This window comes from Canis lupus, chromosome 20 (assembly GCF_011100685.1).
Source record: "Canis lupus familiaris isolate Mischka breed German Shepherd chromosome 20, alternate assembly UU_Cfam_GSD_1.0, whole genome shotgun sequence".
Lineage (NCBI taxonomy): Eukaryota > Metazoa > Chordata > Mammalia > Carnivora > Canidae > Canis > Canis lupus.
Window position 1 is genome coordinate 43,113,085 of NC_049241.1, and position 20,588 is coordinate 43,133,672.

General features: G+C 55.1%; 1 protein-coding gene across 1 annotated transcript in view; it reads left to right on the forward strand.

The window, feature by feature from the left end:
* SLC6A20 (solute carrier family 6 member 20) overlaps positions 1 to 20,588 on the forward strand; it is a 38,250-nt gene extending 17,662 nt beyond the window's left edge. Inside the window, exons 4-11 of the mRNA XM_038566676.1 lie at positions 2,960 to 3,187; positions 6,486 to 6,596; positions 7,497 to 7,738; positions 8,624 to 8,786; positions 12,017 to 12,221; positions 14,015 to 14,174; positions 16,962 to 17,127; positions 19,289 to 20,588. Of these exons, the coding sequence (XP_038422604.1) occupies positions 2,960 to 3,187; positions 6,486 to 6,596; positions 7,497 to 7,738; positions 8,624 to 8,786; positions 12,017 to 12,221; positions 14,015 to 14,174; positions 16,962 to 17,127; positions 19,289 to 19,441 (1,428 nt within the window). The 3' untranslated portion in view covers positions 19,442 to 20,588. The remainder of the gene's footprint in view (positions 1 to 2,959; positions 3,188 to 6,485; positions 6,597 to 7,496; positions 7,739 to 8,623; positions 8,787 to 12,016; positions 12,222 to 14,014; positions 14,175 to 16,961; positions 17,128 to 19,288) is intronic.

Here is a 20,588-nt window from a genome sequence, read left to right on the forward strand (position 1 = left end):
TGTGGAGCTGTCATGTGCAGTTGGGCAGGTTGTGCACTGCACAACAGCACCCCCAAATAATGGTTGCCAGACACATCACCAGTGTTACAGATCTGTATAAAGACAGTTTTCCAAAGATGGAAGCAACGTGTCCTGTTTTTGCAAAATCAGAATAGTTTGACCATGTTCCATAGTGTGAAAACAAGAAATGAGACACATTTTTCTAACTCTCCAAAGTATGAGGACCAGCAATTCCTGAAAATCACTTAATGGTCCATTCGTTCCATCCTTCATGGGCGCATGGACTTCCCCTTCACTCCCTGTGCTCTGGAGACCTCTTGTGTGTTCACGCACGGGCAGGGACGGTATGAGCAGTAGGCACTCACTCACACTTGCTCTGAGCCAGGCATAGTTGCAAGCACGTTAGAAGCAATCACCTAGGAACCATCACCACGGCCCTGTGATGTGGGGTGCCCTGGAGTGCCTGAGGCAGAGGAGAGCTGAGTAGCTGGGAGCTTGGCCTCAGGGGCCACGCTCTTGTCTATCCCACTACCAGGCAGTCTTCCCAGCTTCCTGTCTAACCTTCCCCCCCACCCCGGGGCGGGGGTGGGGGGGTGGGGGGGTAGCAGCGGGGCGGGGGTGGGGGGGGGTGGGGGGAAGCTAATAGAAATGCAGATGCAATGACCCCAGCCCGACCCACTCATTCAGACAGAGGAGGGGAGGCCGGGTACCTGGAAATGGGCAGGTTAATCAACCCTTACATACATGCTAAAGCCTCTTCACCCTGGCTCTGCACTGGGATCCCCCAGGGAGCGCTCAAAACTCCCATGCCCAGGCCCCACCCCAGACCAATGAAACCAGAGTCCCAGGGGGTGCAGCCTGGGCACCGTATTTTTTAAATATTTTTTAAAGCGTCCCTTCCCCCAGGGGATTCAATCCCATAGCCAAGGCTGAAACCAGGCCGGGCCAGGCTGCCTCAGCAGTGGTCCAGCGGTGGGGGGACCAGTCAGTCCCACACAGGCCGGCTGAATGGCCAAGGGCCTGTAGGCTGGGTAGCTCCACTGGGCTCCAGGCCCACAAGGGACCCTCCCACCTGCCTGGGGAGTGGAGCTGGCTGTGGCCCGCACCTCATCAGTTGGCTCCGCATAGTCATTCCCTCCATGAGTCCCTGTCACTCAGCAGTGTGGCCCGAAGATCTTTACATCAGCCGGTTTCCAGGCGGGCCACAATGACTGCCACAAGGCCCCAGGAAGCCCCGGCCAGGAAAGAGCAGGGCATCACTTCCCCGCATTTTCTTTTCTTTTCTTTTCTTTTTTTTAAGATTTTATTTATTCATTCATGAGAGACACACACAGAGAGAGGCAGAGACATAGGCAGAGGGAGAAGCAGGCTCCATGCAGGGAGTCCGACATGGGACTGGATCCCGGGTCTCCAGGATTACGCCCTGGGCCGAAGGCAGATGCTTAACTGCTGAGCCACCCAGGTGTCCCCATTTCGCTGCATTCTCCCGGTCAAAGCAAATCCCAGGCAGCCGGGAGTCACGGGGAGGGGCCATAGATGCCACTTTTCAATGGAAGGAACCATTGGTGGCTGTCTTTGGAAGTAATTCCACATTGAAGCTGGAAACCCACTTATTCCAACGGGCGAAGACCACCGATTGCTGCCAGGGTCCCACCCACACGGTGTCCCCTGGAGCATTTTCCAGGTGGACTCAAACCTGAGCTCCAGCTGCTCGCTGGCAGAGCGGCCTGGCCCCTCGGGTGGCATCTGCTTCCTATGAAATGCACAGATGGAACCCAGCGGGTGAGGACTTGCTTCTGTCCATGGAGAACTTTTGTCGAATGAAATCTGAGCTTATGGGACCCTGACATAAGGGGCCTGGTGGAGCAGAGGTGGGACTCCTAACCCACCCCCTGCCCACTCCGGAGCCAGAATTAAATCCACTGCCCTCCCTCCTTCAGCTCGTACCTGTATGAGCACTTGGCCTTGGGCCACAGTCCTTGGGCACACACATCCTTAGGCTCCTGTGTTCCAAAGTGACGGAGAACCCAGTTCAAACCAGCTGAAGCAGCAGAGGCTCTTCCTGGCTCCATCTGCAGAGTCTGGGAGTGGCATTGCTTCAGGTATAGCTTGACCCAGGCTCAAACGAAGTCAGCGGTGCCAGACTCCACCTTAGGGGCACAAGAAGGCTGCAGGGAGGCTGCGCCTCATCCCCACCTGACTCTTTAAACCCAGAGTCCCTCGTGGGAGATGCCTGTCTCCACCACCATTTAGTGAGGGCAGGACCCAAGTCTTATTCAAGCCAGGACTTGCTAGGAATGTGTGGAAATAGGCAGAGTCCACCCAAATGCTATTTATCCGGAGCTCCCTACCACTTGCCTTTGGCACAGACCCCGGGGCAGGCAGAGGGGTGGGCAAGTGTGGGGCAGAGGGAAGGCTCCCAGTGTGCCCCAATTGGAAGGTGTGGGAGATGGTGGGTGTGCTAGCCACGTGATGAGGGGAGCATCTTTGGCCTTCCCCGGTTGGTCTGGAGCTGGGGAGCACACAAGTGAGGGAAGCTGACGGTCCCTGACCAGGGCCTGCCCCCTCCCCCCACTGCAGACGTGGGGTGGTTACTGCAGACGTGGTGGTTGGAGCCCCCCTGGGCTCCTTGCTGCAGACATTGTGGGTTCTGCTCGCAGAGATGGCCTGGCCATTGTCCTTTTGATCCAGGCTTTGGACCCATGATACAGCGAGGTCATCCTCAACGAACACCTGTAGGGTGGCACTGTGTGTGGAGCCCTCTGCCCACCTCTCCCCCCCACCCCACACCCCATCCGTGCCCCTGACCAACCCTCCCATTCCCTGTCTGCCTTCAGGTACTCGGGCCCCTGTGCTTTGGGGACCAGCACCCTCCCATCGGGGCCGTGCCCATCCTCCCCACCCTGCTCTTCGGCCTCTGCCCTCACCTGTCTGTGTAATGCTTCTTTTGATCCCAAAGGATCCCCTGCCGTGGTCCGTGTGCCCGCTGAACCACAACCGCACGGGCTACGACGAGGAGTGTGAGAAGGCGTCCTCCACGCAGTACTTCTGGTACAGGAAGACCCTCAACATCTCCCCGTCCATCCAGGACAGCGGGCGCGTGCAGTGGGAGCCGGCGCTCTGCCTCGTGCTGGCCTGGCTCGTCGTGTACTTGTGCATCCTGCGGGGCACCGAGTCCACCGGCAAGGTGGGACCGCAGAGCCTCCCCCGGGGCCCGGGCAGTGCCACGGGGCTGCCTCCCGCACTCGAGGGGCGGAAGCCGTGCTGGGGAACAGGGTGCCGACAGCATCACTGGCACGAGTCACTCCTAGGCGACATGGCCAGTGCCGCGCCAAGTTGTGGTCTTGAAATGAGGACTCTCCCAGCTACCTAAAGGGATGAGCAGGTCTGTGCCCGCCAGCCCCAAATCCGTGCCACCCAAGTGGCACCGAGCAACTCAACAGCGAGTTTTCCCTGGGCTGGAGATGTCCCCAAGACCCCCTAGCCGCTGGCTCTCCAATTCAGCTGCACGTCAGTGACATGCGGAGAGCTTCTAAAACTCTGGGGTCTCAGTCTTCCCCGGGAGGTCCTGGAGCAATCGGTATGGGAAGGGACCTGGGCATCGGGTAGTTAAAAGCTCCCACGGGTGATTCTAATCTAATCTAATCTGCCGCTGAGTCCAAGAACCTTTGCTCTAAGCTGCTGTCACTGACCCCGCGGAGCTGTCAGGCCTGATTTATAGACCTGGTGTGTCCCTGGTGTGTTCCCAGGCTTAGACTCCCGCAGGGGCTGAGATGCTCTTTAATCTGCCCCCATGGAGACAGTCTTCCTGCAATGTCTCTAGCATCTGCCAGCTCTGTGGATCTGCAGCAGATGCCTGGCCGCCCGGGGCGTGCCCTGCCTCATACGTGGTCACTCCTCCTAGCTCATCCCCGGGGGGTCAGGCATGCACCTTGTTCCCTCTTGCAGGAGCCCTTCACAGTAGAGTTCATTATCCCACCCACTGGAGCGTAGAGGGAAAACGGGACCTGCCCAAGGGCACCTACCAGCAAGGGCAGAGCCAGGGTAGACCCAGCTTTGCTCTTGAGACTCCCCATCATCCATCCTGGTCTGATATGCTACCTCTTATTTGCTCTCTCCACACCTTTTATGACATAATTCACCCCAACTGTTCCCCTCAGAAGATCCTAAGAGGCCACCTGTCCTCACCCTCCTGACCACCTGAGTCGCCTCCTCCAGCCCCACCGTGTTTCTCTTGAGGCAGCGAGACCAGAACTCCTCGTGATACTTGACCCCAGCACCATGCTCATCCCATGGCCACCATCTTGAAGCTTGGCTCATACTTTATGCTCGTAAAAAAAAAAAAAACTGTTTTTTGCAATTTGTCTTTGCTTGATTCTAATGAACGTGACAAAAGATCTGAGGTCAGCATCTGTAAGCTTCGACATGTGACGAGGCCCTCTTTTCTAGATCATTTATAAATGTGCGAAATGAGGTCATGTCATGCCATGAATTCTTATTTATTCTTACTATTTCCTCTACTCAAGCCATACCCTCTCTCCAAGACAGAAGTGCCCCCAATAGCTTTATGTATGGGCAGCAATCCTGTTAAAAACTGTGTGGTATTTCCTCACCTCTTCTCTTAGAATATCCGCTCCCCCTCCCACCACCACCAAGAGTTGTTGTGGACTGGTCAGAAATGGTTCCTCCCAACGATGTAGACTGGGTCACATGTCTGACTTTCCTGATGAGGAGAAATGAGCCCAGAGAGCCTGCCAGGAAACTTACAGACCTAAGGGGAAGGAAGGAAGCCCCAAGGGTCTGCTCTCAGTGCCCCCTATGTGTCCACTAGTTATGGACATTGGTCACCCCTCTTCAGCTCATTGGCCAGATGTCCTTGCCCTCATCTGTCTCCATGTCACTCCTGGTTTATTTTCTTGTCAAGTCAGCTGGATTGATGACTCTTCTCAAGTTATGATGACCTCAGTGAAGAACCAATGATAACAGGCAGGCCCCACCTCTGCCTGTGTGCCCGGGGTGAGAGGGCACGACCGCTCTTCTGGTGGCCTTGGGAATTTCCAGGATGATGGTGCCACACCTCAGTAGGAATGGAGGGCTGAGTGCGATCCCATCCAAGCCCATCTGGACGTGGGCCTCCAACCAGATGTCCCACATGAGGACCCAACCTTCAAGCAATTCTATCTCGCAGGATAGAATTTTGCAAAGTATTTCTGTGCTTTACGTAAAGAGGCTCTGGTGCACATCCAAGTCGACATAGAGGAAAGACGCTGGTCCTGGACAGGCACGCGTGCACTTGGAGGTCCCTATTTGAAGGCAGTGGAAGAGTGAGAGTTAGCAGAACCAAAGTACGAGACTGCCGAAACTACCACAAAAACCAAGGATAAAATGCCACTGAGCTTGTGATGCATGTCAGCAGGAAGAGAAGACCTAAAAAAAAAAAAAAAAAAAAAAGAAGGAAGAGAAGACCTGATTTTTTTTTTTTTTATAATTAGGACTGTTGCTTTGACCCATTTATCCAACAACCCATTTTTTAAAAAATTTTTATTTATTTATGATAGTCACAGAGAGAGAGAGAGGCAGAGACATAGGCAGAGGGAGAAGCAGGCTCCATGCACCGAGAGCCCAACGTGAGATTCGATCCCGGGTCTCCAGGATTGCGCTCCAGGCCAAAGGCAGGCGCTAAACCGCTGCGCCACCCAGGGTTCCCGAGAAGACCCGATTGACCAAAAATTCCATTCATGTGCAGCTTTAAAGCCCGCAAGAGTGAAGCCTTTTATTAAAAAACAAAACAAAACAAAACAAAAACAAGCTCAGATTGTTGAATTTCAGACATATTTCTGATAGGGACACCATCCCCACACCACCATCACCACTTTTCCTTCACGAGCCCTCATGCCCAAGCTTCTCCTTGGTCTCAGTTCTGGAGACACATGCCCTTGATCCAAGGCCCTGAGTTTCTTTTTCTCTTTAAAGACGCCATAAATGGTGTAGGTGATGGTGCTTTCTGCTGCATGGGGGCCACTAGGAAGCTGGATGGGGAAGGAATCTGGTTCCCAAACGGTCCAGCCCCCCCACACACACACGCATCCTGTGGGCTTTCGCTTTGGGCTCATCTTCCTGGATCGCTCACATTGTCTCTCTTCTAGCAATTAAAACTAGCAATGCCCTAGGTATCCCCAAATCCTTTCTGCAGTAGAGCCCGGGTGCAGGGAGGGTGGGAGGTAGAGGCCTCGACCCAGTTTCCTCTGGTCTAGGAAGCAGGTTGCCTGGTGGTTACGGAGGCGGGGAAATGCATGCCAGCACCCCAGCTCCCCAGCCCAAACTCAGAGCCTGTGGCCATGCCTTTCCAGCCGTCGTAGCCCGAACGCCCAGGACGGTGCCGTGTGCTCCATGGGGACCAGGGGTCTGTCCCAGGGACCAAGGGGGCCCGTGGTCCCGCGTCTCCGAGGCTGACTCTGCCCTCTGGTGCCCCCTGGTGCCCGCAGGTGGTGTACTTCACCGCGTCGCTGCCTTACTGCGTGCTCCTCATCTACCTGGTCAGGGGCCTCACGCTCCACGGAGCCACCAACGGCCTGGCCTACATGTTCACCCCCAAGGTACCGGCTGGAGGGAAGGGGACCTGCATTATTCCAGGATGGGTGGAAAGAGGGGAAGACCCAGGGAGGTGGGTGGGAGCCCACCAGGCTGGGGCAGCAGAGATTGCCCATGGGCGCTGGGTGACCTCCTCAACCAGGCCGGCCCCAAACCCCGTTCATTCTGGGGCACTGACTCTTTTGTTGACTCCTCCTCCTTGTCCTCCCTGAGCCCCAACCTGACCACTACCACAGCCTCAAGTCTGGTCTCCTGGCCCATCCACTCTCCGCTCGCACCCTCCTGGCAGCCTGTGGACTACATGATTCATCCCCCAACCACCTGTCTTTCCTGGCTGTGCACCTCCACGTACCCCTTCCCTACAGGGAAGAATCCACACTCCGCAGGGTATTCTGTGCTCCCCGGCACCCCACAGCCAACGCTCATCCAGCAGCAGGGGGTGTGGAGACGGAGGCGGGGGCACTGTTGCCTTTGGGACAAAGGAGCTCTTCATTTAGCAAATCCGACCCCTAGAAACAAAATGGCTGTGGGGGCAGCACCCCCCCACCCCGAATGCTCCCCACATTCCACATGGCCCCCAGCATCAACCCAGACCGAGACCTCCAGAGCAGGCCGCACCACCTCCGTCCCTCCAGGCGCAGGCCCGCTGCTCACGGTCAGGGGCTCGGCACCCGTTTAAATGACTTCACTCCGCTTCTTGCAATTGCACACGTCGGCTGGGAAAGGCGCTGGGGAGCATCGGGCCTGAGTGATGCGTGCGCTTCAGCTGCTGGGGAGCGGACCAGGAGAGCTGGGCTGTGGCCCCAGGCCCCTGGCACGCCCTCTCGGTCCCCTTTCTGCACCTCCTGCCCCTGCCCGTCGGTCACAGAGGTGGCTCACTGGCCCCGTCCCCTGTGGGCTTGCAGTTGGAGCAGCTGGCCAACCCCAAGGCCTGGATCAACGCGGCCACCCAGATCTTCTTCTCCCTGGGCCTGGGCTTCGGCAGCCTGATCGCCTTCGCCAGCTACAACCAGCCGTCCAACAACTGCCAGAAGCACGCCATCATCGTGTCCCTCATCAACAGCTCCACCTCCATCTTCGCCAGCATCGTGACCTTCTCCATCTATGGCTTCAAAGCCACCTTCAACTACGAGAGCTGCCTGGACAAGTAAGCCCAGCCCAGCCACCCCAGGAGCCCTGGGCCTCAGGTTGGGGGGTGCGTTCCCCCAAGCTCCCAGGTCTGCCTGGGAAGAGATGGGTGCCGGGAAGGCAAGGGGGCAGGGGCAAAGGCCACCAGCTTCACAGCCCTCCACCTGGGGCCCCAACCCGGGCACCCCGCCTGGGGACTGAGGGCAGTTCAACAGACAAACCGTACGTAGTTTCTTCTAGCCCATCAAGTGCTCTCTGGGTGAGCCATGGAGGTCCCAGAACTCACTCCCTGCCCCCCCTTACCCAAAACTCGACAAACCTCATCCATGTCCATCACTATCCCACACGGGAGTGAGTCACTGGCCACAAGTGGCTACCTACAGATTTAAATGGAGATTGACTGACATCATGAAGTGAATCTTTAAAAATTCACTTCATTAAATTCGTTGATTCAATTTTAATGAATCGAAGCAGTTGTGATCTTAGTTAAGTCGATGAATTAAATTTTTGTTGAAACTGATTTCCATTTAAATGTAAATGAACTCAAGTGGTTTTCTCGGTGAGACTCACCAATTCAAGCGCTCATGGGTCCCGTGGGGGCCCCACAGGACGGCGCAGGGGTAGGGCATCCCCCCCATCACATTCTGTTGGGACAGTGTCGGCCCAGAGGTGAAGGTGGCTGAGGGGTGCGGGTTGGTTTCTCATTTCTGGTCCTGCTCGAGTCTCTTCCAAAGCCGTTCAAAATCACCCCAGACTTTAAAGGTTACCGATCAACAGATTCCCTTTGCTGGAGAGACCTCGCCCCATCGGATGGGGAGGAACCCCCGGCATCCAGGCTTCGAAGGGGTTCAGTGACAAAGGCCTTGCTAACCAGCGAAGGTCCATCTGGTGCTCTGCTCTGTAGGGTGATTCTGCTGCTGACCAATTCTTTTGACCTTGAAGATGGCTTTTTGACACCCAGCAACCTGGAGCAGGTGAAGAGCTACCTGGCGTCTGCCTTCCCCAGCAAATACAGCGAGGTGCTCCCACAAATTAAAAACTGCAGCTTGCAATCAGAGCTGGCCACGGTAAGGCGCGGGCGGGGTCTCGGCTTGCTTCGCTCCGCTCCGCGGAGAGCCGCCCACAGGGACCTTTGAGAGCCTCCCACAACAAAGCACAAGCCAAGGAAGATTCTCGAGGCAGCCTTAGTGTCAAACCCATGTGTTATTTCCCAGATGCTTTTCATGCGATGTAGCAGCAGCTTCTTTGCAAGTGACTGGGTCAGTGGGTGCCGTAGTCGAGGACCCCCGGCCTGTAGCTGCTTCTGTGGCCTTCATGCTGGGATCACGTGCGTTCTTGTCGAAGCCGTGGCGAGCGGTGTCTGGTTCCTCAGCCAAGTGTGTAGCTAAACAGCTTAAAGCACAGCAACTGGTAACATAGGGGCCCGGAGCTCCTTCTCCTGTGGCTTGTCTACCAGCACCTGTCAGTATGGGCCACCTTCTCGGGCATTCGGTTGGCATCCCTGTCATTGATCAGCTCATTGCATGCAGTAGGCAGCCAACTGCGTGCACACCGGCCTGACCCCTAGCCCCCGCCTCTGAGGCCTCAATCCCTCCCCTTGGGGCCTCAGCTCCTGGTGGGTGTTTTCATTTCAAAATTCCTTTTTGTTTAGGGCCCCTGAGAGTTTTCCGCACTTACATCTGAGCTTGGCTCAGTGTCCAAGGATTATGTGGTTGCTGATTTATTCAGACTGTCTTGTTATACGTTTGTTCCTGTTTTTACCCTCTGTTCCCCCTGCCCCCTCCCCGCCCTGCTGCTTTATTCTCTGCTATTTGGAGCTGATCTAGCGAATTTCTTCTCTCGAATTTGTCCCATGCACATTTAACTTAACAACACCTGAGGTTCAACAAGATCTTGACGTCCCACCCAAACAGAACAAGGACTGTAGAGCACGTTCATCTCATCCCTCTGGTTTCAAATACCGTCTGTGTCCGGCTCTGTCCTTTTGAGCCTGTAAGCTGGATACAAATGTTGTTGTTGCTGTTTTTAAATTTTATTTATTTATTCATGAGAGACACACAGAGAGAGGCAGAGACACAGGCAGAGGGAGAAGCAGGCTCCATGCAGGGAGCCCGACGTGGGACTTGATCCCGGTCTCCAGGATCACGCCCTGGGCCGAAGGTGGCGCTGAACCGCTGAGCCACCCAGGCTGCCCCAGGTGTCGTTTCATATGACTGTGTCTACCCTTCCCTGCACGTTTGCCATTTTACTTGCTCACCATTTCCTTTGGCACCCAGACATCTTCTGGGATTTTTTATCCTCCCTTAAAATGCATCCCTTTATAGCAGGTTTTTTTTTTCTTTTAATTTTAATTCCAGTATAATTAGCATATAGTGCTATATTAGTTCCCGGTGCACGGCACCTGCTCCTTGATGATGCATTGCCTCAGGTTTTGTCTATATGCAAATGTCTATATTCAGCCCCTCTTTTTATTTTTTATTTTTTATTTTTTATTTTTTATTTTTTTCAGCCCCTCTTTTTAAAGACAGTTTCTCCTACATAGAACATTCCAGGTTCACAGTGATCTTCTCTCCACACTTCGGAGATATTTGCCATGTGATTCTGGCTTCCATGGAGGCTCTTATAATGTCCTGTCCTTCTTCAAAGCCCTCTGGCTCTCAGCGCTCTCTCTGATTTCTCTGTCCCCTTTCCTTGGACTCTGCCCTCTGCTATCTAAGCACGAGTGTATTTTTATTTATGCAATGTGGGTTTGGGCATGGTTGGGCTTCCTGGATCCACGGATCCGTGTATCTTACCAGTTCTGGGAAATTAATACCTGTTACCTCTTACTCGTCACCTATACTTCTGTCTCTCTTCTCTGTCCAGAGTTCCTTCTACATCTTCTCATCCCTCCCTGCATGTCCCCTCATTTCTCTTTTATGTTTTCCCACCTTCTTTTCTTTTCTTCATTATGGATTCATTCCTGGGATACACCTCCCAGATCACTAATTTTCTTTTCAGCTGCAAGTGGTATTTAGCTGCCGGTGGAGCCTTTTGGTTCAGTAATTTGTTGGACACGATTTTTTTCTCCCTCAAATTTGCTTTTCATTCTAGTAGCTTCTTCTGATATGTTTATCTTGGCAATTTTGCCTTTTGTGTCTTTGGAAGTGTCGTACACATAGCTATCCCTGACATTGTGGAGGATGTGTGGGCTCATAATAATGATAAAAAGCAAGCCAACGTTAGCAGGTTTTGTTACCGTTTGTGAATTCTCTACAAATGATCACCCCTGATGTCTGCACCCAGAGCTGGAGAATCCCACTGTGCTCATCAGTATGCCACAGAGCTGACTTATGTTCTGAATCTGCCAATCCAACCTCTGCCATTCTGGGGGAATTATTCCTGCTGACTCTTTTTACTCAGTGGCTTGTCTTCCTGTGGGTCGTTTTTTTTTTTTTTTTTTTTAAGAGTTCATTTATTCATGAGACACCCAGAAAGAGAGGCAGAGACATAGGCAGAGGAAGAAGTAGGCTCCCCGCAGGGAGCCCGATGTGGGACTCAATCCCAGACCTCGGGATCACAACCTGAGCCAGAGGCAGATGCTCAATTATTGAGCCACCCAGGCGTCCGATCTTGGGGTTTATACATCTGTTTGCAAGCTCACTGCTTGATCATCTCTGATGGTCCTACAGGTCTAAATTAAGGGAGCTTTGCCCCAGGGAGGGTTTGCTTCTGCTGCTGATAGCCAGGGGGCACCCTCGAACCCAAGACCTCTTTCATCCCTCTTGAGGGTATGTCATTAAGCAGGAGCTCCAAGCTCTGTTTCCACAGTTCAGTATCCCCACAACAGTGCTATCGCTGCAGGGATCTGGCCACCGAGCAATCCTGTCATTTTGGTTGCCCGCTGGCCAGGCCAGCTCCCCACTATTCTGGCTCCCATTGCTCTGGTTCCACCTGCCCACCTCGGCTCCCAGCCACTGAGGACTCAGAACACCTAGGTGGTCATGACACTGGAAGCAGAAATGATCCAAACCTTGTTTTATTGTATTTCATCCAGAACATATGTGAGTTGGAGCTGGAGAGAGGAGCTCAGTACTCCAAGATGACTTGGAACATTTGCCAACACGGACTCCTGACGGGTCCCACTTCTATCCAGCCCCACTAAGCCTGAGGGGCCGGGCTGCAGATGGCAAAGCCAACCTCAGAATGTGGCTTCTCATGGCCACTTCCAGGGTCCCCCAAATTGCTTAGCATCGGGTGTGCTTGAGGAGTCCTACGTCCCTTGGGTGTGTAACCGGTGTCTTCTTACCACGGGCAGGCAGTCCAGGGCACTGGCCTGTCTTTTATCGTCTACACTGAGGCCATTAAAAACATGGAGGTGTCGCAGCTATGGTCGGTGCTCTACTTCTTGATGCTGCTGATGCTGGGCATTGGGAGCATGCTGGGGAACACGGCGGCCATCCTCACGCCTCTGACCGACAGCAAGGTCATCTCCCGTCACCTGCCCAAGGAGGCCATCTCCGGTGAGTGGGCCAATCCGTGGAGGAGGCTGGATCCGGGAGGGCCGGGCGTGGGGCGCCAGCTGATGGGCGAGCTGCCACAGGACCCTGTGCTCGTCGACGTGCCAACCTCCCAGAGGTCCTGCCATGGTCTCTCCTCCTCCGGGCCATCAAGGACCTGGTCTGTGTGACTCGCCCTTGCCTCTGCTTCTCCATTCCAGCCATGGGAAAGGGCAAAGTCACCAACGTGGTGCTCAGAACTCTTCAGGCTAGGAGAGGACCTGCTTTTTTGTCTTTGTTTTAATTGAAGTGTACAATTATCATGTGTACATTGCTTAAACACAAACTCAATGAGTTTTACAGGTTTCTACCCAAGTAACCACCACCCAAGTCAAGATACAGAGCATCCCCACCGCCCCTGAGAGCCCCTTGCCACCCTTTCCTGGTCCATACGCTGACCTCTGTCCCCAAAACCACCTCTCTCTGACTGCTACCATTTAGGATTGTTTTTTCCCACTCTTGAACTTCCTATAAATGAAATCACACCATCTGTGCTCCTTGTATCTCGTCTTCACCAAACTCTGTGCAGTTCACCCTGTTGTGGCAACTGGCTGCGAGTCTGTCCCTTTCCTGCCTGTGTGATAAATGATCCCCTGTAAGACCACCCACCACCATGCACCTTCCCATTCTGCTGCGGGGGGCGGGTGGGGTGGGGTGGGGGCGTTCTTAGGGAAGGACCTATTTTTTTCTAATCACCCCTCCTCCCTTCTTCACTCCACCATCCATCTGCGCCATCCTTCCTGGCTGTGTCTGGGGGACCTTGTAGCCCCCACCCCTGCCCATGATGACGCCATCCCACTGCATCTAGGACATCCCTTCTCCCAGCTCTCGGATCCCACCCAGTTCTCATCCCATCCCCTTAAAATCCCGACCACCCAGGTGGAGCTGCCCACCCTTTGTCAGAACCCTCTAGTGCTGAGCATCCCTCCCTGCGCCTGGCCTCTGTAGCCGCATGACGTGTGCGTGTGACGTGTGTGTCCAGCATGTAGCCCCTTCTCCTTGTGTGTCCTCTCAAGATGGCACTGGGGTTTGGTGACTGGTGGTATATGGTTTGGCGCTGGGAAGGGCAGGTGCGAGCTTCCGAGTCAAAAACTTCATGGGGTCCCCAGGGCGGAGTCAGCCAAAGGAGACTGGGACAAGAACCTCAGTTCTGGAGGCACAGGGGCCTCTGTCTGAATCCCGACTCCACCACTTGCATGCTGTGGGATGTGGGGAAAGTTACTCCATATCTCTGGGCCTTGGCTTCCCCAGCTGTGAAAGGGGGCTCCCCAGACTATCAGATCCAATGTCTGCCGTGTGCCTGGGGCACAGTAGCGGGAGCTGGGTAAACATTCCTATCTTCCCCTCCCCTCCCTACTCCCTCTCTGGCCAGGTGTGAGTCCTCCCTAGGAAGTCCTGGGAGGGGTGCCCCGCCAGTGCAAATCTGTGAGCTCAGGGGCTGATTTGTTGGGGCAAACAGGCTGGGTGGGACCCCCCTTACCCCCCAGACAGCAGTGCCCACAACTTTCTCTTTTCCACTGAGTTCCACGCCCCCTGCATGCAGGACAGCTCCCTGAGTTGACATCAGCGACTTGTGCAGACACCCCTCCTCGGGGACACCTTTGGCGTCCCTGAACCCACGCACCTGTGGCACACACGGGCAGGGAGGCCGGTCCCCGGCACAGTCCCCCTGGGGTCCGCGGCTCTGCTGCCGCAGAGGAAGCTGGACGGACGGGTGGGCGTCTCAGGCTGGTGAGCGCGTGCTCTTGCGGCCCCAGGTCTGGTGTGCCTCGTCAACTGTGTCATCGGCTTGGTGTTCACCATGGAGGCCGGCAACTACTGGTTCGACATATTCAATGACTACGCTGCCACACTGTCCCTGCTGCTCATCGTCCTGGTGGAGACCATCGCTGTGTGCTACGTGTACGGGCTGAGGAGGTGAGGAGGCCCCGCCCCCCGCTGGCCCCGCCCACAGGAGGCCACGCCCCCTCGGACCACGCCCCCGATTAGCCCCGCCCCTGCTTGGGCCACGCCCCACGGAGGCCCCGCCGGACCTCGCCCCCGCTGGGGCTACGCCCCGTGGAGGCCCCGCCCCGCTGGGCCCCGCCCCTGATGGGCCACGCCCCGCTGAGGCCACGCCCCTGTTGGGCCACGCCACGCCCCTGGGCCACGCCCCCACGGAGGCCACGCCCCTTCCCGCAGGCCCTCCACCCCTGGCTTCCAGCTTCCAGCTTGGCATTGCTTGTCCCTGTGCGCGGCTGGTTCTCTTCCTTCGTCCCACCCTCCGCTCATACCTCCTCTCTCCACTTCCTGTATTTTTACTTTTTGTTATAGGATATTCGCCCGTGGACCCTGCTGGACCCCAGCGGCTTACCCGGGCAGGGAACCGTGCCTCCAGGCACGAGACACTGATCATCCGTGAACATCAGTACTTTTCGAGCGCGCTGACCAAAGTCCAGTGCATAACTTACACCCTAGAAAGTGCTGCAGATTCAGGATGTCAGGTTCTCCATCCCAGCCCTGGAATGTTTTAAATCTCCCCAGGCGATGGCAGGTGCGGTGGGGCTGAGACCCCTGGTCTAGAGCAGACTCCAAACCTGAGTGTGGACGGTCGGTTCTGACCTGCTGGGCCTCACGCCAGGGCTTCTGATCACCTAGGTGCAGAGAGCTGCCCCAGGACTCATGCTGCTAACAAGTTCCCAGCGGAGTCAGGGGACCTCAGTCTGACAACCGCGGGTCTAGAGAGCCTTGCTACTGCAGGTGTGGTCCCAGAGTAGCAGCCTCAGTGGTATCAGGGAGCTTGTTTATTTATTTTTAAATATTTTATTATTCATGAGAGACAGAGGCAGAGACGTAGGCAGAGGGAGAAGCAAGCTCCATGCAGAAAGCCTGATGGGAGACTCGATCCCCAGACCCTGGGATCACGACCTGAGCCAAAGGCAGATGCTCAACCACTGAGCCACCCAGGCGCCTCCAGGGAGCTTGTTTAAAACGTGAGATCTGGGGCCCACCCAGGCCCACTGAATCAGATCCGACATTTTAACACGTGAGGGATCCAAGGCACACTGCACTTTGGGAAGCACTGCTCAGATGTGAGCCGATTACAAAGGTGTGTCAAGGTGTGCCCCCCATCCTCCATCTTTTCCCATCCTCCAAACTGGTTTGGAGGGGTTGGGGGTGGGGAGGACAAGCCATGACTCCAGAAACCAGACCCCTTGAGCCACGTTTCCCCACTGTGTCCGGGAAGCCCTGGGGTCTCCTGTCACACCAAGGGACTCCTATGATCAAATAATTTCAGGACATAATAAGTTAAAGCAAAGATTTCTTTCCTATTGGACTTCTTGGAGCCTTGAAGACAATTGTGAATCTCAAAGAATGGGGTATAATTTGTAGCGGTTCTCTCTGCTTGCCCAGGGGACAGCGCCATCTAGTGACACCTAGCAACAGTGCCATGTCACCTCCCCCCCCCCCCCCCCCCCCAGCTCGCTCTTCCCAACCTTCTCTATCCAGGAAAGTGGGGGGCAGAGGATGTGAAGGGACAGAGAACCCCAGCCCTTTCTGCCACGTGTAATCTTGAAAATCTCAGGTATTCACACGAAGGACATGAGCCTTCATGGCCTGGAACCCAGGGGCCAGCCAGGTCAGCAGCAGCATGGGAGCAGGTGACAAGCTGCAGGCTTCTGCGGGAACTCAGGACATGCAAACAGGCCGAAGTGTGGCAGGTGGCTGTGGTTGCAGCTGGTGACAGGCTCACCCCTGCCCCACCCCCACCCCTCTCCAAGGCCAGAGCACCTCGGGGGCAGTTTCAAGACCCTGGACGGGAGGCAGTACACCAACCTGGGTTTTAGGCCTGGGTCTGGGCCTAAAACTACCCTGGATGCCCTCGGGCAAGTCACCTCACAGCCTGGGGCCTTGATGCCTTCTGCTGTTAAATGGGATGATGGCTGGGTGGGCATCTCCCGAAGTGCTGAAGATACTTTCCATACTTACTTGTGTCTGTATCAGCATGAGTAACTTGTCACACCCACGGTAAAATCGATGCTGTTGCACTATTGCTAAATTTAAGGAAGAGACTCCGTTTAAAGGGAAGAAAAAGACACATTCCGCAGACACGATGGCCATCACAGCGGTGTCTGCGGGCAGCCACCTTTGGGGACCGCTGCTCTGGCTTCTCTGTGCCCGCCACAACGGGCCAGGCCCAAAGTGCTTTGCTCCTGGGTTTGGCTCTCCCCTCTGCCCCAGCAAACCCGCTCTGGTTCCAGGGTACAAAAGAGATTCCCCTCTGGAGGCATTTTTATGTGCAGTATAGAGTCGCTGATACCAGGACGGAGGAGGGGGGGCAGAGCTTGGGCACCCTCCTCCCCAGGGTTGATGCTGGCTTGATAAATGTCCCGCATTGCTGTTTCTTCCTGCCACCGCTGGGAGCCGCCCCCTGGTCTACACCAGCGCCTTCCTCCGAAGGTAGCACCGGGAAGATCTCTTCGGACGTCCCCCTAACTATGGGGTGGTTCATTGCCTTGCTCCACTGCTCTGCGGCGGCCTCAGCCCTTCCCCCCTCCACCCCCTGCCCTCACCCTCTCCCCAGGAGGTAGCAGGGAGGGATCCCAAGAGGTCATCGATGGTGCTCAGAACAGAATCTTCCTGGGACCACAGGGATATGAAAGCTGAAGCCCCCTCACCCCAACAGCATGGATAATCCAGACTTTCTCCCCATTTTCCAAATAGATTTGAAAGTGACCTCAAGGCCATGACTGGCCGCACTCTGAACTGGTACTGGAAGGTCATCTGGGCCGGCGTCAGCCCGCTGCTCATCGTCAGCCTCTTTGTCTTCTACCTGACTGACTACATCCTCACGGGGACCCTGAAGTACCAAGCCTGGGACGCCTCCCAGGTACCCTCTGTCTCAGGGCCCCCCGGGGCTCGCTCTCGAGCACCGGCTTTCAGTTTTCTGAAACCAAAGAACCATTTCCCCGGTGTGGGCAGGTTATTCGTCTCAACACGGAAGCATCACCCGGGTATTTACTCAGCCCAGGACAGCAGCAAGTGGGCTTTGAGTTTTCCAACATGTGCTCTGGGAAAGAGAGCGGGAACTTCCCAGGGGACCTGTGCCGGCGGCCAGGAGAAGGCCTCTTGATGGGACTGGTTCCCGCCTGGGCAGCACCCTCTTCCTCGGCCGCAGGCCCTCTGACCACTTAGGCCTCCTCGGGAAAGGCAGAGGGAGCCCGGAGGGCGTGGGCCCGGGCCCTGGAAGGGATGCCACAGGAGTCCAAGGGGACCTGCCCTTGCACTTGCATGGCCAGATCCTGGGTGGCTGTGGCTCTGGGTGCAGCTGGGACACAACAGGCTCACTCAGGGCACCAGGCAGCCACCGTGCACTGACCGGAAGGGCAAGTGTCCATCCCTATGTGAACAAGGGCGGCCACGGATGCCCTCGGCCTGCAGGCCAGCCCTGGCTGTCCCTACACAGACGCACTCCCATGGGGAATATTTATGCTGTGAGGACAGTAACACTTCAGGCCAGCAGGCACTCGTCTGCCCAGGGGTAGAGGACGTGTCCCTCAGTGTCCAGTGTGCATGGTGGCGTGCAGAGAAGGGGGGTGAAGGACACAGCTCCACGTGAGCACACAACTGATGGTGGCTGGAGGCGCTCCCACCCCGGTTCCAGTGGCGGTGAGGGGGCCGGGGTGTCTTCCCCAATCCATAGCATCCTGACACTTTCATAAAATGCAAGGCCAGTGAACCAGTCGAAAAGTCAAATGAGAAAAGATACATAGAATACAGGCTCCAATTATTTCTTATATGCAACAGACTCAAGATGAAGCTGCCTATTTGCTAAAGCAGCTTCTACGTGTTTCCTCCCACTTTCTGGACTGGTCAGGACAGAACAAAAGAAAGGGACTGGGGAGGAACGAGAAGTTTGTGGGCTGGTTCCCACACCACACTCTAAGCCACGTTTTGGCTTACAAACCACGCTTGGTTGGCAGCAAACACCTGCTCTCCTGGGATGTAGCTGTTCTGTGGCTCCCGCATAGAAAGGGGACATTTACTGGCTTTTTGGCCACTTTTTAAAAAATATTTTATTTATTTATTCATGAGAGACACAGAGACAGAGAGGCAGAGACACAGGCAGAGGGAGAAGCAGGCTCCATGCAGGGAGCCCCATGTGTGACCCAATCCCAGGACTCCAGGATCACTCCCTGGGCCAAAGGCAGGTGCTCAACTGCTGAGCCACCCAGGTGTCCCTTGGCCACGTTTTCTCATCAGCTTTAAAGCATGTGCATTCAGGGAAACATCCACCAACTAAATCCAGAGGTCCATCAAGACTTCTTGTAAGACTAGGGCTGTGCCATTAGGATGGTGGCCAACCCACATGTGGCTATTTACACTGAAATTCATTACAACGTGATACAATTTAAAATTCAGTTCTTCACTCTCATGGCCACAGTGCGTGTGCGTGTGCTCCGTAGCCACCTGTGTCTGGGTGCTGCCATGCTGGACACCGATACGGAAACATTTCCATCAGCCCAGAAGGTTCTGTTGGGCAGCAGGGGCCTAAGGAAGGTTAGCCCCCTACATTTAGGTGCCCTGATGGTGCCTCAAATGAAAGGCCCTTGATTGTTTTTGGGGTTACTCTTCAGGCGTAGAGCCAAGTAGCGGCTGTATGCGCTGGTTGAAAATTTCATGGATGGGCCGCCCGGGTGGCTCAGCGGTTTAGCGCCGCCTTCAGCCCAGGACGTGATCCTGGAGTCCCGGGATCGAGGCCCACGTCGGGCTCCCTGCATGGAGCCTGCTTCTCCCTCTGCCTCTCTCTGTGTCTCTCATGAATAAATAAATAAAATTTAAAAAGAAAACTTCACGGAAGAGAAAGCAGCCAAGGGGAACTAGTCTCCCCGGCACACCTGCCAGCGAGCTGCTGCGCCAGGTGGCCCGTAAGGAAGCCCGATCCCAGACAGTCCCGATCCCAGACAGTCCCGCCGCCCACAGCCTCTCGGCCAAGCCAAGCTCTCTGCCTGCCGGGCCTCCTGGCGCTGACGCTCAGCTTCTCCTTTCAGGGTCAGCTCGTGACCAAGGATTACCCCCCCCACGCACTGGCCGTCATTGGACTGCTGGTGGCCTCCTCCACCATGTGCATCCCCCTGGTGGCCCTGGGGACTTTCATCACGCGCTGCTTCAAGAGGAAGGGAGACACGCCCCCCGTGGCCTGAGGACTGGGCTTCCCGGAGACCGCGCTCACTGTTCTGCGGCTACGATTTACAGGGGGAATCTCCTCGGCTGCTTTTGCAGTTATTTACTCCAGAAATACTCAGCCCGTCGTCCCCGAGTCCACCAAGAAGAACCGCGGAAGAAGGGTCCCTGGGACCCACACTCCACCTGCAGAGCAGCCCCTGGTCCCCTCTGCCTCCCCCCGGGTCGCACCGTGCTGCCTCCTTGTCACCAAAGATGCAGGCTCTTCAAGGCCAGTCTTGAAGACAATTGCTTTCTTGATTCTAGGGAAGTCCTAGAACTCAGACACACTGTGAGCTCAAATCTGACCATAATTTTTGCAGAATAAAACTTAAAGCGATTTTTTTCTTCTAGAGAAATTCCAAAATATCAGAGGGCAATTGTTTTTTTGTTTTTTAAAAGATCTTATTTATTTATTCATGAGAGACAGAGAGAGGCAGAGACACAGGTAGAGGGAGAAGCAGGCTCCTTGGGGGTTGTCTGATGCGGGACTTGATCCCCGGACCCCGGGATCACGACCTGAGCCAAAGGCAGATGCTCAACCACCAAGCCACCCAGGTGCGAGGGCAATTGTTTTTCAGATCAGTTTGAAAAGAGGGGTTTTTTTGTTTGTTTTAAAGCACCTGAGAGGACAGATCTGAACATCACTCGAGCAAAATCAGGTCTCTCTCTTTTTTTTTTTTGAGTCATGGTGAATATGCAATTGCTGTGTTCTTCACTCACAGGACTGGCTGACCAGGCAGAGGGGAGGCCTTTGTTGGGATCCATAAAAAGGGGGTCACTTCTGTGATCTGAGGTCTCTCACACTGGGTCCAGGGCCAGTCTTCCCAACTACAGTTCACAACCCCAAACCACCTGAGCAGTCTGTGCAGACGGACCCTACCCCGGGGGGTTACACATCGGAAAAGGTGCCAGAGCCACCTGGAGGGTGAAAGCAAATCTAACTTGCCCATAGACGATGTGATATTTGGACATGGTACCCAACTCTTTATATAGCAAAGACCATGAACATCACTTACGATCAATTTTAAATTATTTGTACATAAGTTTCCTAAAGTGTATATAACTCTAACAGAACATCCTGGAACTGAAGACTCTATATTTATGATACAGCATCAGTCCACCGTG